At 41.5% G+C, this 15,908-nt stretch overlaps 1 protein-coding gene across 3 annotated transcripts in view; it reads left to right on the forward strand.

Annotated features, from left to right (window-relative positions):
* The first annotated feature begins 491 nt into the window (after positions 1-491).
* Positions 492-15,908, forward strand: part of ST6GALNAC3 (ST6 N-acetylgalactosaminide alpha-2,6-sialyltransferase 3) — a 575,754-nt gene continuing 560,337 nt past the window's right edge. For all 3 annotated transcript variants that reach the window (XM_030913646.1, XM_030913648.1, XM_030913647.1), the window contains exon 1: positions 492-666. In XM_030913646.1, the coding sequence (XP_030769506.1) occupies positions 649-666 (18 nt within the window). In that variant the 5' untranslated portion in view covers positions 492-648. The remainder of the gene's footprint in view (positions 667-15,908) is intronic.

The following is a 15,908-nucleotide window of genomic DNA, read 5'->3' on the forward strand; positions in this document are numbered from 1 at the left end:
GTTCATGACGGCTTTCATTCGTTGATATTTGTGCTACCTTATTAGTGGCAAATTATTAATTTTAGATAAGCCCATCACAGAGTGAAGGCTCAATCCTTGAACAGCCCAGCGAGAACTTCGTTGCTACTTTTGAAACACCCTTTGATGTGTCCAAAGTCTGTAGAAAGGCGATGCCAAACGCACTGAAGTTTGACAAAGTGTGAAACGTCTGTAAAAAGGAGTTCTCTGATGTGTGAGAGAAGACGGAACCGAGAAGAAAAGGCCGTTCTCTGGCCCCCCGCGGGACCCAGGTCCCTGCCTGCTGCGGAGCGCACTCGGTGCACGCCGAGCCGCGAAACGTTCACAGAAGAAAACAAGAGAAAGAAGTAGCAGGCACCGAGGGGCCGCTGGCGCCGGCGCCCGGGACGGCACGTGACCCGGGGGCGGGGCCGCGCGGGCCGCGGGCCAGTGGATGGGGACGGGGGCGGGGCCGCGGCTCGGGGGGCGGGGTCTGTGGCGGCGCAGCTTGCCCCGCGGTCCCCTTATTTGGATCTGCGGGAATGTAGGCTGGAGCGGTCCTGCCGCGGTACCAGCCTCCATCCTGCCCCCGGGACTGCCCCTGACCCAGGCGCACCCGCTGCTCGGTGGCAGGAGGGCCGGCGGAGCGCCATGGCCTGCATCCTGAAGGTAACGACTCGGATCTGTGGCTCGGACGCGTGGTTGGCCAGCCCCTTGCTGCTCAGAGGCACGGAGTCAGCCGCGGTCCCACCGCATCCTCATCTCAGTTGTCTTTTCCTGGCATTGATTTTCTTTTTGTTCCTTTGGCAAATGCATATGGAGGGAGATTCTGAAACATGCAGCTGGCACAGCTTCTTTTCCCACCATTCCTGCCTGCTCGCGCCTGCATTGAAGGAGCTGCAGACTGTTGGCTCCAGGGAAGAGCAGGGCTGTGTGCCGAATAATGGGGATGGTAGGGAGAGGAGGGGTGTTCCCGCGGGTCCCGCGGCTCTGTGGAGCCTGAGGCCTTTCAGGGGCCACGGGGAGGGGTGGAGTGGCTAGGCGTGAGTTGCTGGTGGTGAGGGGCATAGCGCTTTTAATGGAGGGAAGAGCGGAGGTGGTCTCTACTGTGCATTTGATCATGTGAAGACAGAAACTTCTGAGTTTACAGGTAGTCCCTTAGGAATGAGTTTTCTATGAGATCTGCTAGCTCTGTGTGCCCTTAGCTCTACTTTGGAAAAGTTCACACGAGGATGTATATGTTAGTAGAGAACCTCTCCCTCTCCTTATGCTCATAAATTTGAATAGACAAAATGATTTTATACTCTGTCAAAGTGCGCTCAGCCACCCCTTCTTTGTTGAGTTTTCTTTCTCCAAGACCGGATTCTTAGCCTCAACTGAGCATCTTTCTGGGTTCACAGACTTGTGGCCTCAGGTGGGAGGACTTGGTGTGAGGAACTCACTTAAAAAGAACTTTCCATCCCACTGGTAGAGGCTTCCCCCACCCTAGTTTTTTGTTTTTTTGTTTTTTTTTGTTTTTTGTTTTTCACTACTTTTCTACAAGAACATAACCTGGCTGCATGAATCAAAAACATGCACAGCATGAAGGTTTCCTGGGCCTTGACTGGAGAATGCAAAGACCTATTTGTCCAAGCATGGGGGAATTGTGTGATGAAGGAAAATACCAGGAAACAATTCGTTGTTGTTGTGTTATTGTGAAGTAGCATTTATTCCTCTATAAGATAATATGAAGTCATCTACTGCTGTTCTGGTTACCTGAATCATCTTCTAACGTGCCTAGTGTTAATGATGAAAATAAGAGACTAACCTCGTAGAACTTGTTTCCCCTTCTTTGCATAAAGGAGATCAGAAGTTTCCTGTGATCTTTCTGAACTTCCTCTTTTTGTTTCAGAACATTTTCCAGGACATAACAAATGGTAGCAAAATCATGAGGAAATAATACATCAGTATGACAATATGTGATATTTAACCTGGAGGCTCTTAGCACAAGGACTGAAATATGAATATGAGTCATCTTTACTATTCATTGTGTTATTTGCTGAAAGGGACATTGAGGAGCATGATATTTATTGTTGGCCATCTTTTTCCCTTTTGGTTTCTCCCCTGCCTTATCCTATACATGTGGTAAACATCTTTAATGCACATCCCAACTACACATAAATCTGGTCCAATCTGTCTCTTCTAGCACTTCACACTGCTCTCAGACATTTGGGACATTTCTGTTCACCTTATCTTCCCTCCACTGAAACTGATCTGGGTTTTAGACTCAGAAAGATATGTCTGGATGCTGGCTCTGCCCACTGCTACCTCTGTGATGTTGAACAAGTTACTTAAATGTCTCTGGGCCTTAGTTTCTTCAATATAAGATCAAAGTAGTGGCACCTGCTTCACAAGGTTGCTGTGGGGATGAAATAAGATAGGGTGTGAAAAATACTTTGTGTCACAGGGATTTAATATGTACCATTTTTTCCTGTAACATATAATAATAAGTGCAGTTTGGTTGATCCTTACTATATCCTCAGTCTGTTTCTTATAACTGTTATTTTTTATAAAATACAAAATGTCTTTTATTCTTTAATCTTTACATAAAACCCTAAAAGATAAGTATCATTGTTTTAAACCCCATTTTACGGAGAAGAAAGCTGAAGCTCCCTAGTTTAAGAGATTTGCCCAAGGCCACACAGGTTTAATGACAGAGAGATCCTGGATTTAGACCCAGATATGTCAACCTTCCGTATACTTTACTGCTGTTCCAATACTTTCCCAGGTGATGACTTTTTTTTTTTGAGACGGAGTCTCACTCTATCACCCAGGCTGGAATGCAGTGGCGCAATCTCCGCTCTCTGCAAGCTCCGCCTCCCGGGTTCTCCCAGGTGATGACTTTTAAGATGCCCTAATACCATTCAGTTCCTAACACCTTTGAGCAATCACTTTCTCTAGTCATGGTCTAGACAGTCTGGGCTGGGTCTTTTTTCTTTGTTGTCTTTGAAAAGCTACAAATGGAACAGTGCAGAATACAGGTTTCAGTCCAGAGACCTGAGTTCTGTGCAAGCTTGGCCTCTTGCGTATGATTTTAGACAGCCACTGTCTAAACTGAGGCACAGCAACTTGGAGCCTCAGTTTTCCCATGTTGAAGTGTTCATAGACTTATAACCACTGCGTTACAGAGTTGTTATGAGGATAAAACTATGGACTTTTTTTTTTTTTTGAATGAAACATTTTCTGCCATTTGCTGGCCCTGGACTTAGTGTTGGCATCTGTAGAAAAGGAAAGATTTTCCTCTGCCTTCTTAGTTTCTGTGCCTAGTCCTGATAACTAAACTGACGAAAGGCATACTAACAGAGGAAAAGCATACACATTTTATTTGATGTTAATGTTTTTATGTGTACCATAGAGGGCTTCCTATATAAGAAATAAAGACCCAAAGAAGGGGAGAGGCCTGAGAGTTTATAAAGCATTTTAATAAAGAAGGATAAATTGTGGAGATGTGACAAGACAAAGGAAAAAGGGAATTTGGACTGGGGCAGTCGATTGTGAGAAAGTGGGAAATGTATGGGGAAAACTAACGGAAAATAGGTGAGTGTTTTTAGTAGAGATTTATCTTGGTGTTGACTCTCCATCTTTGATCATAAGAATGTTCTCCTCTTCCTGGCACAGGGAAGGGACATTTCTCATGGGAAATTTTATGACTTGCTTTTAGGTAGAAATGGGGAGGTCAGAAAGCCCTTCCTGTATCTGCTTTTTCTCAATTGCCTTTAGCTCAAAATAATCAATATGCCAAAGTGATATATTTTGGGGTGGCCTGTTCTGATTCCTTTTACATCACAAGATGCATAAACCATTGACCCCATTCGCAAATGGCTTACGGTTTAGTAAGGGTGACAGAAAAGTAAATGAGTGCTTAGGTTACAATGTGAAGAGTAAAACTACATAGGTCCATGGAGAGCATAATAGACGCCTGGAAGGAGAGAGCAATTGCCCCTGTCACTGGGTAGTTCAGACAGGCTTCCCACTGATGGTATTGGAGTTGTGTTTTGAAGACTAAATAGGATTTACTATGATGGAGCTTGTGTTTTAGAAAGATAACTTTTGAGGCAGTGCCAACTTTATTCTGTGGGCTAAGACTTTAATCTTCTCAACAGAATTTTGCAGTGGATTTTGCTATCCATTTTTACAAATGAGAAAACTGAGATAGAGAGATATTGATTAAAGTATCATTATTGCCTACACAATAGTGACCCTCACTCAGAAGAGACCCCCATGCTGTGGCAGCTAAGTTTGGTCTTTTAGGGGATATGGAACTATCCCCTCAAGGTGCTGTGCATGCTGAGGGCCCATTCTGCCAATACATAGGGCTAGTTCTCAAACAGAATGGTGATCACCTCATAATCATTTAATTTTGGAATACAGACTTCACATTGCCTGGACTTTAAAGCCAGAAATATGTGAGTTTTAATTATGGCTCCACTCCTTGTTAATTATAGAGCCATAGCAAGTTTCTTGATTTCACTACCTCAGTTTCCAAAATGGGAATGATCATGCATTCCTCAATGGGTTATTCTAAAGGTTAAATGAGATAATCTATATATTAGTTATATTGCAGGGGGAAAAATAAATTCTGAATCTTAGCAGGTTCATTTCTTGCCATGCTCCTGGTTAGGCAGATCTGCTCTGTAGCTCTACCATTGAATAAAGAATCAACTCAAGGACCAGTCTCTTTATTATTATTATTATTATTATTTTGAAACAGAGTCTCACTCTGTTGCCCAGGCTGCAGTGCAGTGGCATGATCTTGGTTCGCTGCAACCTCTGCCTCCTGGATTCAAGCAATTCTCGTGCCTCAGCCTCCCAAGTAGCTGGGACTACAGGTATGTGCCCCCATGCCCGGCTAATTTTTTGTATTTTTAGTAGAGACAGGGTTTCGCCATGTTGGCTAGGCTGGTCTTGAACTCCTGGCCTCAAGTGATCTGTCTGACTTGGCCTCCCAAAGTGCTGGGATTACAGGCATGAGCCACCGTGCCTGGTCTAGGACCAGTCTCTTTTCATAGTAGCTCTGGTGTCTTCTTGGGCCCCAGAGCCCTTGTCGGATTCTCTGTTTTCAGCAGCTCCAGCAGACAGATTACAGGGAAGATCTTGTGGGGGTGTTTAAAAAGGTCTCTCAAATTTGATAGACAGGAAAACTCTTAGATTCAATTTGTATTTATTTGATCGTTAGTGAAGTTAAGCTTTTAAATTTGTGTTAGTCATTTGTCTTTCTTCTTTTATAAATTATAGATACTTTAACATTTTATGCAATAAATCCTATCCATATTTTCTTTTATGATTTCTACCTTTGGTCAGCAGGTACATTTTTAGCACAGTGTCTTGTACACTTTTATTTTTTAAAAATATAGGTGAATTGTATTAACTTTTATATTGGAAGTGGACATTGAGTGGACATGTGGACACAAGAGCCTTGTGAATCATTTCTGCCTTCGAGAAGATTATGGTTTTACTAGGTTGATGAGGCTTATGAACATGAAGCAGTTAGCTGATACGATAGATGCATGACTAAGCCACAACTATCTTCTCTCCAGTGACCTGTCCTCGTATATTTATCTTGATTGATAGGTAATTAGATGAATGATGATACCAAGTTACGAACTTGGCGTCTTCTCATTTCCTCTTCCTCCCCCTGCCCCAAATCTAATCCTTCTCTACAGTGCATCAATTCTGTCTCAGGAAAACCTCTCAGCTCTGCCCCTTCCTCTCCATCCTTACTCCCTCTGCCTTGTTCAAGTCCACATCTGTGGTCAAGCCGTCGCCTGCCTCAGCAGGCTTCCTCCATGCTCCTGTGGTCTAAGTTCTTGTCCCTGTAGTAGCAGGTATTACCATGTACTGTCAGTAAACTGCTTTCATGCCCAACTCTTTTTTAGCTATCAACTGTTAGGGAGCCGCAGCCTTTCTACTGAGCCTTTTTACTGAGCATTTGTAAATGAATTCTGTTCTTACCCTAAGTGAGATTATAGACTCAGTGAGAAGGCAAATAATTAAACTAGGAATTAAAACTATGCAAATTACTTTGAAAGTTACACCTCATGGCATGGGAGTATATGGGTGGGGTGGTGGTGGTTACTTACCTGAATGTGGAAGACAGAAAAGGCTTTGTTGTATTCAACTTGGTGTTCCTAAGAACTAACCTGGCTCTCGGTAGGTGCTCCTTAAGTGTTTGCTGAATGTATGAGTGGTGTTATTAATGTTTGTTGATGTCAGTTATAGACACAGGTCGAGCCTGTTTTCTGAAAACAGCTGAGCTCTTCAAGGATGTGGCATGGATTTTTTAACTCTAATGTATAGCAAGCAGATTAGAGCTTGTCAGTTAGTTTGCTCCTTAAATTTTTTCTTAGTATGTTTCTTGTAGGTAGGTCTGTTATCATTCCTCATATAAAATCTGGGGCCAATTTAAAATTTGAGGTTGGGGGGGTGGGGAGATGGGAGAACTGGACTAGAAGGAGGAAAAAAGGGAAGTGTAGGCGTGGTTTAACTTTTGTCATGATCATTTTGGTTCCCCAGATTAACAGAAACAGATAAACCAAAAAATACCAGAAAACAAAACAGAACAAAAAAACAATCAAAACCCAAACACCCACAACCAAACGATTGTGTGGTTCTCAAACCATGAGGTCTCAAAGCATTTGAAAACAGTGTGGCTTCACTGAGACTGGAAAGCCACAGGGACTTCGCAGGTACACAGATGATAAATCTGAAACCGTAGAATAACCCTGGCAAGTAGACAAGTCACTTCATTTAATAAATCTGCTATGACATTTCTTACTGCTGCCCAGGAAATGCTGAATTCTCAGCAGCTGCCTGGCCTAATTTCCAGTCTTACAGTGAGTGAGCAGATGCTTTGCTACGTATATCAGCACACTGTGGGGAATGAGTGGCTTGGGTAAAAGTAGTGTTCTTTGGATGGATTGATAACAACAGCAACAATAGGTGCCATTTATTGAACAGCCAGAGTGCTCAGGCTGGGTTCTGTGCTAAGTAAACTTTTATTACAAATGAAGATACTGAAGTCAAGAAAACCTAAGTAAATTGTCCCATGTCCTGTGGTAAGTGATGGAGGTGGGGTTCACCCTGGCTTTGTGTGGTTATTAAGCAGGGGTGTTCAAACTTTTGGCTTCCTTGGGTCACATTGGAAGAATTGTCTTGGGCCACACATAGAATACGCTAACACAAATGACAGCTGGTGAGCTAAAAAAATTTTAAAAATAGCAAATCGCAAAAAAACTCATAATGTTTTAAACGTTCACAAATTTGTTTTGGGCCGCATTCAAAGCTGTCCTGGGCTGTGGAATGGACAAGCTATAGAGCTTGTCTTTTACCTTCAGTGCCAATTAAGTAAATATTTATAGGGATTCTGAATTTCTTTCACCATCTTTCACCCCAGGCAATATCCAGTCTAGACAACTTCCTAATCTGGTGGCCTGATGGGGACCACTTTTAGCTGTGTTGTTTTTATTTGTTCCTCTGAGTTTCCTTTGTGACAGAGGAACTGGAGGAACTAGAGGGGCTGCAAAGACTGAGGAGATAAGAAGGTTTTAATTCTGTTTAACTCTGTATAGGTCTTTAACCCTGGGCAAGTTATGTGAACGTGTATGTCCTTTTTGCCGGTGGGAGTGAGGGAGAGTTGGACTTACCCTGAGCGCAAGCTTCAGGGCCCTTCCAAGGTTCTGGGAAGAGACACTAGCATTTTGGTATTTATAATTTTATATTCATTTTATCAAGGAATCCCACAAATTATATACATTTCAGGCTCCCCAACCTAGATCTGTCCCTGGGGTGGTGTTGGAGACCAAAAGAGATAATGCTTGTGAATGCACTTTGCAAAGCAGAGTGCACTGCACAGGTATGAAGTGGAAACGGCAAAAAATATTATTAGTATTATTAGTACTGGTAATAGCTGGAATCGAGGAAACCTTTGTTGAAGTACTAGTGGGAGAAAGAAGGGGTTTAGATCTGAGGAAAACAGAGGAAGCCTATTAAGCTTTCTAGTAAACGACTGAGCAAAGTTATGAAAGCTTCTCTCCAGGAGAAAAATTTCTGTTTGTGAGAATTTAACACACATTTATGCCTGAGGGCTAGGAGTTGAATGAGGTTCTTTTCTGTTTCTTTTCTTTAGGGAACAGTGGAGGAAGGCATTTTTCTAATTGGAGGGAGTAGATTTACAAGTTCTACCTGGATCCCATTACCAAAAGCTGCAGTTAGCTCCTGGTTATTAAAAGGCTCATTATTCAAGTTTATGGATTATCCAGACCCGTTTGCCTCCAGCCACTCTGATGTACACTTTTTATGCCTTTTACTGCCAATTAGCGACTTCACCTGAGCAGGGAAAAAAAACGGGTGCTAAACCCCAAATTGATTCATTTCTCTCTTTGTTAGCAGCTCTGTAAAGGTTTGTCAGCAGGAGAGTGGGCCTAGGAAAAGGTTCAAATGAGGTGAAGGGATTATCTGCGTTTTCGCTATTGCTGTCTCTCTCAACTCAAAAATTGAGACCAGGCTCTGGTTCTGATTGTAAACTGATTTAAAGTCACTAAGTCAGAGACCTTGGCCTGGGATACTAAGAGAGTTTAATAAACAGCAGCCCTAGGGTAGGGTGACATTCTTTGAGAAGCCCCTTACCCCACACTCCTTATCTCCAGGCCTCTCTTTCATTTCCTGTGTGATGTGGAGGGGTGGGGGCCAACAACATCTGGTACTTGAGAGAGTGAGGGAGAAGTTAACTCCTAAACAGATTTGTCGGAGGCCAAAAAAAGAGGATACTTGGGTCATTTTCGTGGGGTTTTTTTTTTTTTTTTGAAGGTGTGTGTCTCTGTGCACACATAGTAAATATAAATATACATCCACATTCATTCAATCTTATCTTAATATTTACTCAGATCTGAAAACTATCGCACGTAAAATCCTTTTCTGGAAGGGACTTCTCTCTGATTTCAAAGGCTATTTGGTTTTTTAGTGAGTTTATTAGCTATGCATTTACTAGACACAAAATAAAAACTTCTCTGGTCAGCTATGAAAACTGTTTGCGTCTTGCTCTGAGAAGATCATGATCACAAGGGAATTGGAAATAACATGTGTATGTTCTGGGTTGGAAATGAGTCCTGATCTGGAATTAAAACCTGGTTGCAATAGTCATCTTAGATTTTGAGAACTAGAATGAGCAAACGACTGTCGTGAGTTGATCCCCCTCCTTGGGACTAGTGGGCTATATGCACTTGCAGCGAGCAGGGCTGTGATTCCTGGTGCTGTTTGCTGCATGACTGGCTGCAACAATGGGCTGGACTGGAAAGAAAGAGAAGTGAAAGTCTCCCTTTGTGAAGCATTTGCCTTATCAGAGAAAGTGGTACCCAAGAAAAGACGCTGGAGCTGCTCTCTGGGGCGTGGGCAGTAGGAAGACTGTGGGGTGCGGAGGTCAGAGCTAGACCGACCCTAAGTCCCATTCTGGCTTTGTGATTAATATGAATAAAACAATAATACCCTTATGTCATGGTCTGTAGCAGTGGTGTCCAACAGAAATGTAATGTAGGCTATTTATGCAATTGTACATTTCCTAATAGCCATATTTTAAAAAAGCAAAAAAGAAACATGTAGAATTTAATAATGTGTTTTATTTAACTTGATATATCCAAAATACTTTCATTTCAAAATGTACTCAATATAAAAGTTAATGAGATATTTATAGCTTTTTTTTTACAAACAATTCTTAAAACTCAGTGTACGTTTTACACTTATAGCATCTCTCAGTTTGAATTCTAAATTTTTCATCAGAAATACTTGATTTGTATTTTGATTTTACTAATTTAAAGTAAAAAAGTAAGTTCACTCGTCTAAGTTGAATTGTGCTTACACCTTTTCCAATAGCTGAATGGAACATTATTTTTTAAAGGTAAATAAATTAAAATGAAATGAAATTTTAAAAATGTGGTTTGTTGGTTATGCCAGTCATGTTTCAATGCTCAAAAGCCACATGTGGCTAGTGGCTCCTGTATTGGACAGCAGGCTCCTTCAGGTATTCATCTTCACCATCAGAAGAGACCCCTAGACTCAGAGACAATGAGAGTAGTGTAAGGGGCTGCAGAAAGGATTGGCCCCCGGGTCAGGTTCAGATGGGGAGGACACACCTGTTGGATGGACTCCTAGCAGCCAAAGGCTGGCGACTGATGAGCAAGTAATGAGCGCCTGACTCAGGGACACATGCGATGAGCCTTTGATGAGCCCTTGAAATTTTATCTGAAAATGTAGTCCTCGGTTTCACCATATCCTGAGCCTAATTTTCCCCCAGATGTTGTGCAGCTGTGAATTTTCCCAAGGGAGTGCTGCTTTGTGGGATGTGTGAGTTGGCTCTTTGGTCTCAGTGTGGTAGTGTGAACTCCTGGAGGCTTTGAGGGCAGAGACAGACTTGATGCACTTTTATTTGAGTTGTTTCATTGCTCCAGGAGGGTATTACACATATGGGAGCAATTTAAATGTCCAGAACAAACCACATGTCTTCTTTTAAGTCAAGAGAGCAAGGTGATTGCAGTCTCTTTGTTTGGTTTGCTTATTTTTTACTGCTTATTTCTGTGTGTATAAATTCAGCGACACGCTAATAGACATATGGCCAATGGTGCTTAGAGAAAATCTGTTTGTAAACCTGAATCTCTGTTTTGCCCACACATTTCCATTGTATTCCTGCCCTGCTCCAACTCGTTGTCCTAGATCATCCAGTGTTAGCATTTTTTTCATGAGATGAACATTTCGTTATAATAATGACAGTAGCTGTCATTTGCTGAGGGCTTTCTCCATGTCAGGCAGCCTACTAGGTAGTTTACAGATATTTATTGTCTCACAACAACCTTCAGCATGAGCAGGATTGGTTTCATCTGACAATGACAAAACTCTGGCTTGACCACTTTACCAGTATGAGGGTGCTAGACTAGAGTCAGCAAACTACTTTCTCTAGAACAAGCCTGGCTTGCTGCCTATTTATATGCAGCTCCTGAGTAAGAATGGCTTTTGTGTTTTTAAATAGTTGAAAAAGAAATCAAAAGAAGAATAAGAGTTGACAGGTGAAAATGATATGAAATTCAAATTTTTTGTCCATAAATAAAGTTTTATTGAAACACAGCCATGCTTATTCACCATATCTGCTTTCATGGCACAAAGGCAGAGTTGAGAAGTTGAGATGGGTACCGTATGGCCTATAAAGCCCAAAATATCTACTATCCATCTCTTTACAGATAAAGTTTGCCAACCCTTGTGCTAGGCTGTTGAGTTCTTTCAGTGGACTTTAAGAACCACCATGAAGAGCAGTGTGGTTCTTTCATGTCTGGCCAGCACCAGGCCTCATGCCTCACACTCTGAACGCTGGGGGTATTTACTGAGCATAGAGCTAAACACAGTATGTGGAAGAGGAGACTGAAGCTTACCGAGGCAAGTGACTACCCAAAGTCTCATAGTGGGGCTGGAATTCCGACCCAAAGTCTGAGCTCCTAACAGTTATGTTGACCTCAGTGCTGCAAAACTTGAACTACATCAGGACCACTGGAAGGGGTGGTTATACTAGAATTTGCTAGGCCTTATCACCAGTTTCTGATTCTTCCAGTCTGGGGTGTGACTCAAGAATTTGTATCTCTAACAAACCATCAGGTGATATTAGCACTGCACATCTGGGAACCACACTTTGATTAACCCTACCATATGACATCCAGCTCAATGAACAGTTGTCGAGTTATGGAAATTGCAGAGCATGGATTCAAACCCATACATTCCCCAAAATACATTGACTAGAAATTTAAATCAATTTAGAAATTGAAGTGCCGTGTGTTCCAGTCAACTTTCTTGGCATTGTAATAATTTGATTTCTGCCTTCATTGTTTTCATTAAACTCAAGATTTCTGATGCTATGAGGCTCAGGCCACCATACACATTGAAAAGCTTTTTGCCTTTGCACGAGCTAGGGGCTGGGTCTAAAATTAACCCCTCGCTGATGGCATCACTTGTGTGTTTCTGGAAAAATCAGTTTATGATTATTTCTAAACCAAGGAATTTTGTTCCTGCTGATTGCATATCAAATCCTTTCTCACACTTTGGACCCCCCCACTTCTTTGCTGGCTAACAGGGAGAATTAGGGGTGCAGGAAATAGCTTTCACAGTTAGATTATGCTGGCTTTGGTTACAAAATTAATGCATTAGTGCTGGAGTTCACTATCTTAATTACTGGGTTAGTCTCATATTTAAAAAGTCATTATTTAAGAATTAGGAATGGGAAGATCGAAAACTGGTGAAAGATTATAGTTTTTTTTTTTATGTTGATGATTCATAGCCTTGTTTTAGACTTTTATAAGTAATAAAAAGCACTGGATACTGCTGATTTAGTCTCTTTCTATAGGCTCATATTTGTGTAAAGAAGGAAATTGCTCTGTAAGTTTTCCCTTTTGCTTTCTCCTGGCTCTCTATTTCTGTGCCTTTATCTATAGTGCAGCCTATTTTTCTGATGTTCCTTCGTCATCTACAGCTTTCATGCCCCTTCTCAATACAGGTGCTGTAGGGATCATTAGCTAGGATGTCTAAGGAACCATACTATCAGCCCAAAAGAAGGGAAGCTTGGTGAACTCTTAAAACCAAGTAGATGAAACCCTCTTGCAGAGTCCCAGGATATAAGCCATTCCATTAGGAATCCTTCTCTGGGAAATATGAATCATTGCCGTGCCTGATATAAAATCACTGGCATGGCATTCATGATAGCTCACCGTGTCATCCCTCACATCTTTGCCATGGCCTGGAGGCTGACTTCACTACTACTTGTGTTTGGTCTTTTATTGCTGACCTTGTCAACCAGGTCATTCTTTCTTCCTATTTCGAAGAGAAAATTCATTCCCCAGAAACAGCAAGTCCCTGAACCATTGCCACTTCATGTGTGCTGCCTTATTTATTTTTCTCCCCATTCTTTTGGCTGGGAGTAAGAGAACCTTTCTCTCCTACCTGCTTTATGTGGCTGATTATCTGTTCGTCGGCTGGTTTGACGTTTATTTAATTTTGCCAGGCTGCTTAACCTCAGCAGCCTGGTTTTATGGCTTGATTTGAGCCAAGATTTCTGCACGTGACTTCTACCTTGTTGGTAAATTAAGGTTTGTTTTTCTCTTACCCATCTATGACCCATGATTAAAACCTTATTTGAAGAAAGGACATCAAACCCATATACCACTCTAGATTTCCGTGTTAGAACTATTGAAATCCACTATACATTATTTCAGATTTATGTAGGTTAAAGGGATCTGGGTTTGACTTTTTCCCCACTTATCTTCAGCAAATAGAGACATGTGAAGGGGAAGTTTATTTATCAAGCACTTACAGAGAATCTAAGTACTGTAGGTAAGAGGAGGGGTAGAGAGAATGGAGATAAAAGATTCACTGAAGATCTAATTTTTTTCTAGGGAAATTTAGGGTGTGTATGAATAGTGATATTAATTGCAACAATAGCTTACATTTACTGAGTGCTTACCTGTACTGTGTTGGGGCTTTATATTTGTGGATTATCTCATTTTATCCTCACAGGCTTATGAGGTACATCCACCTAGGTGAGGAAATGAAGGCTTGGAGGGGCTGATTCACCTCTCAAAGGTCATATTACTAGTAAAAGAGGGGTTATGCTTTGAATCCAGGAGTTTGGCTGAAGTCAAGTACATTTCCTAGAACATATTACTAAGATCATACACAGATAAACTTATTTGTAACTTGCCCATGATAATAATAACTTTAATGATATAGTAACATCAGCAAAGATTTTCTGGACACTTACTATATCATAGGCACTGTATTTAATCCACACACATGATTTCTTTTAATGTTTAACAATCCTATTAGAAATCTGTTTTATCTGAGGAAACTGAGGCTCAGAGAGAACTTAAGTTCTTTGTCTGAGGTCATGTGGCCAGTGAGTGGAACACCTGTGGGGTCATATTATTTGTATAATTGTTATTGTTATTAGCTAACAGTTACTATGTGCACTAAGGACTAGGCATTGTTCTCAGCACTTTACATTTATTAATTCATTTAATCCTCATTTTACAGGTAAGGAAACTGAGGCACAGAGTGGTTAAGGTTACAGAACTATTCTGTGACAGTGGTAAGATTTGAACCCAGGCAATCTGACCCTGGAGTCTATAACAGACACACCTATGACCACAGATTTTGTTTCTTTTGACACTTTGGTGGTCTATCTCCTAGAGCAGAGAGTCACTGGTACTATTACAAACCATTCCAGTAACAAATTAACCTACTTAAAAGGAGATTGTGGAAATGAAAATATAACTTGAATTTTGACTTGAAATAAACTGAATTTTAAAAATCCTTTGAGGCTTTTTAAAAAATGTATTTGAAGAAGTTCTAATCAGATCAACTTAGGAAGGCCCTCTTAGGTCAAATCAGACACGGAGGAATGAATTTCCTTGTGGAGCTGGTGTTGAGCATAAGTCCATCGTGCTGCCTGGGTGGGGAATGCCAGGCAGGTTTCCTTCTTTGCTCTCCCTGTCCTCCCCTCAATCACTCATCTTTCTAGATAAGGCCACAGAACAGCCAGAGTGATCTTTTAAAAAGTAAGTAAGATCATGGCAGCCTATTTGTTTGTTGACCTGTCAGTCAAAAAACTAAAAGGATCACAACAAAAACTAAAGAGATCACAACTGTTTTGTTTGTCGCTCTGTATCTATCACCTAGCACAATGCAGTCAACAAAAGGATGATGAAATGAATTAATTTTAGGCAAAAAATTAGCACGTGCAAAGATATGGTGGCATGAAGGAACAGGACATTTTGGCAAACGGTGAAAAGTTGTGGATGGCTGGCACTGAGCTGGTTTTGGGAGCTGGAAGAGATAACACAGTTGGGTCAGATCATAAGGATCATGTCGATTTTGTCAAGGAATGTGGATTTCATCCTCTAGAAATGGGGAAACACTAAAGGATTTTTTTTTTTTTTTGAGACGGAGTCTTGCTCTGTCGCCCAGGCTGGAGTGCAGTGGTGCAATCTCGGCTCACTGCAAGCTCCACCTCCTGGGTTTATGCCATTCTCCTGCCTCAGCCTCCTGAGTAGCTGGTACTACCAGCGTCCGCCACTAAGCCCGGCTAATTTTTCTTTTTTTTTGTATTTTTAGTAGAGACGGGGTTTCACCGCATTAACCGGGATGGTCTTGATCTCCTGACCTCGTGATCCACCTGCCTTGGCCTCCCAAAGTGCTGGGATTACAGGCATGAGTCACCGCACCCAGCCACACTAACCGATTTTTAAACAGAGTCCTTGAGTTGGCTCTGTCCATTGTATTTTGTATTTGGAAATTACTTGTCTCAATGATAATTTTGCTACAATGATTGCACATGGGCAATTTCAAAAAGAACATTGAAAGTTAAAATATGCCAAAGATATAAGTGTGCTTGTTTATGACGGAGCTTGGAGTTGCATGTATCAAATGGGTCAAGCCAATGACAACATAACTAAACGTTTTATGCAAATAAGTTATTAGTTGTACAGGTTGTTAAATTTTCCATTTGATGAAGGGAATCAAGTTTGAGCATTATCTCTTGGGTCATTTAGACGATACATTGTGGATTTATGGCTCTTTTTGGTAGAGTCAACTCTTGACATTCAGTTGACAGTATTGTCCTTAAGGAGGATGCTAGGTGGTTCTTCCCTCAGAGTCACTATATAGCAGCTGTCTGTGAGTCCTGCCTTGGAAAGACAATATTATTCTTTCAGCAGCTACTATTTATTGAGAACCTACAATGTGGCAGATGAGCTAATCATGTTACCTTATGTAGGTAAACTTTATAGCATCTCTTTGAGGTAGATGTGTCCCCATTTTACAAATGGAGACACTGGCTCAGAGAAGTTAAG

The sequence above is a fragment of the Rhinopithecus roxellana genome, chromosome 12, assembly GCF_007565055.1.
Source record: "Rhinopithecus roxellana isolate Shanxi Qingling chromosome 12, ASM756505v1, whole genome shotgun sequence".
Taxonomy (NCBI): Eukaryota; Metazoa; Chordata; class Mammalia; order Primates; family Cercopithecidae; genus Rhinopithecus; species Rhinopithecus roxellana.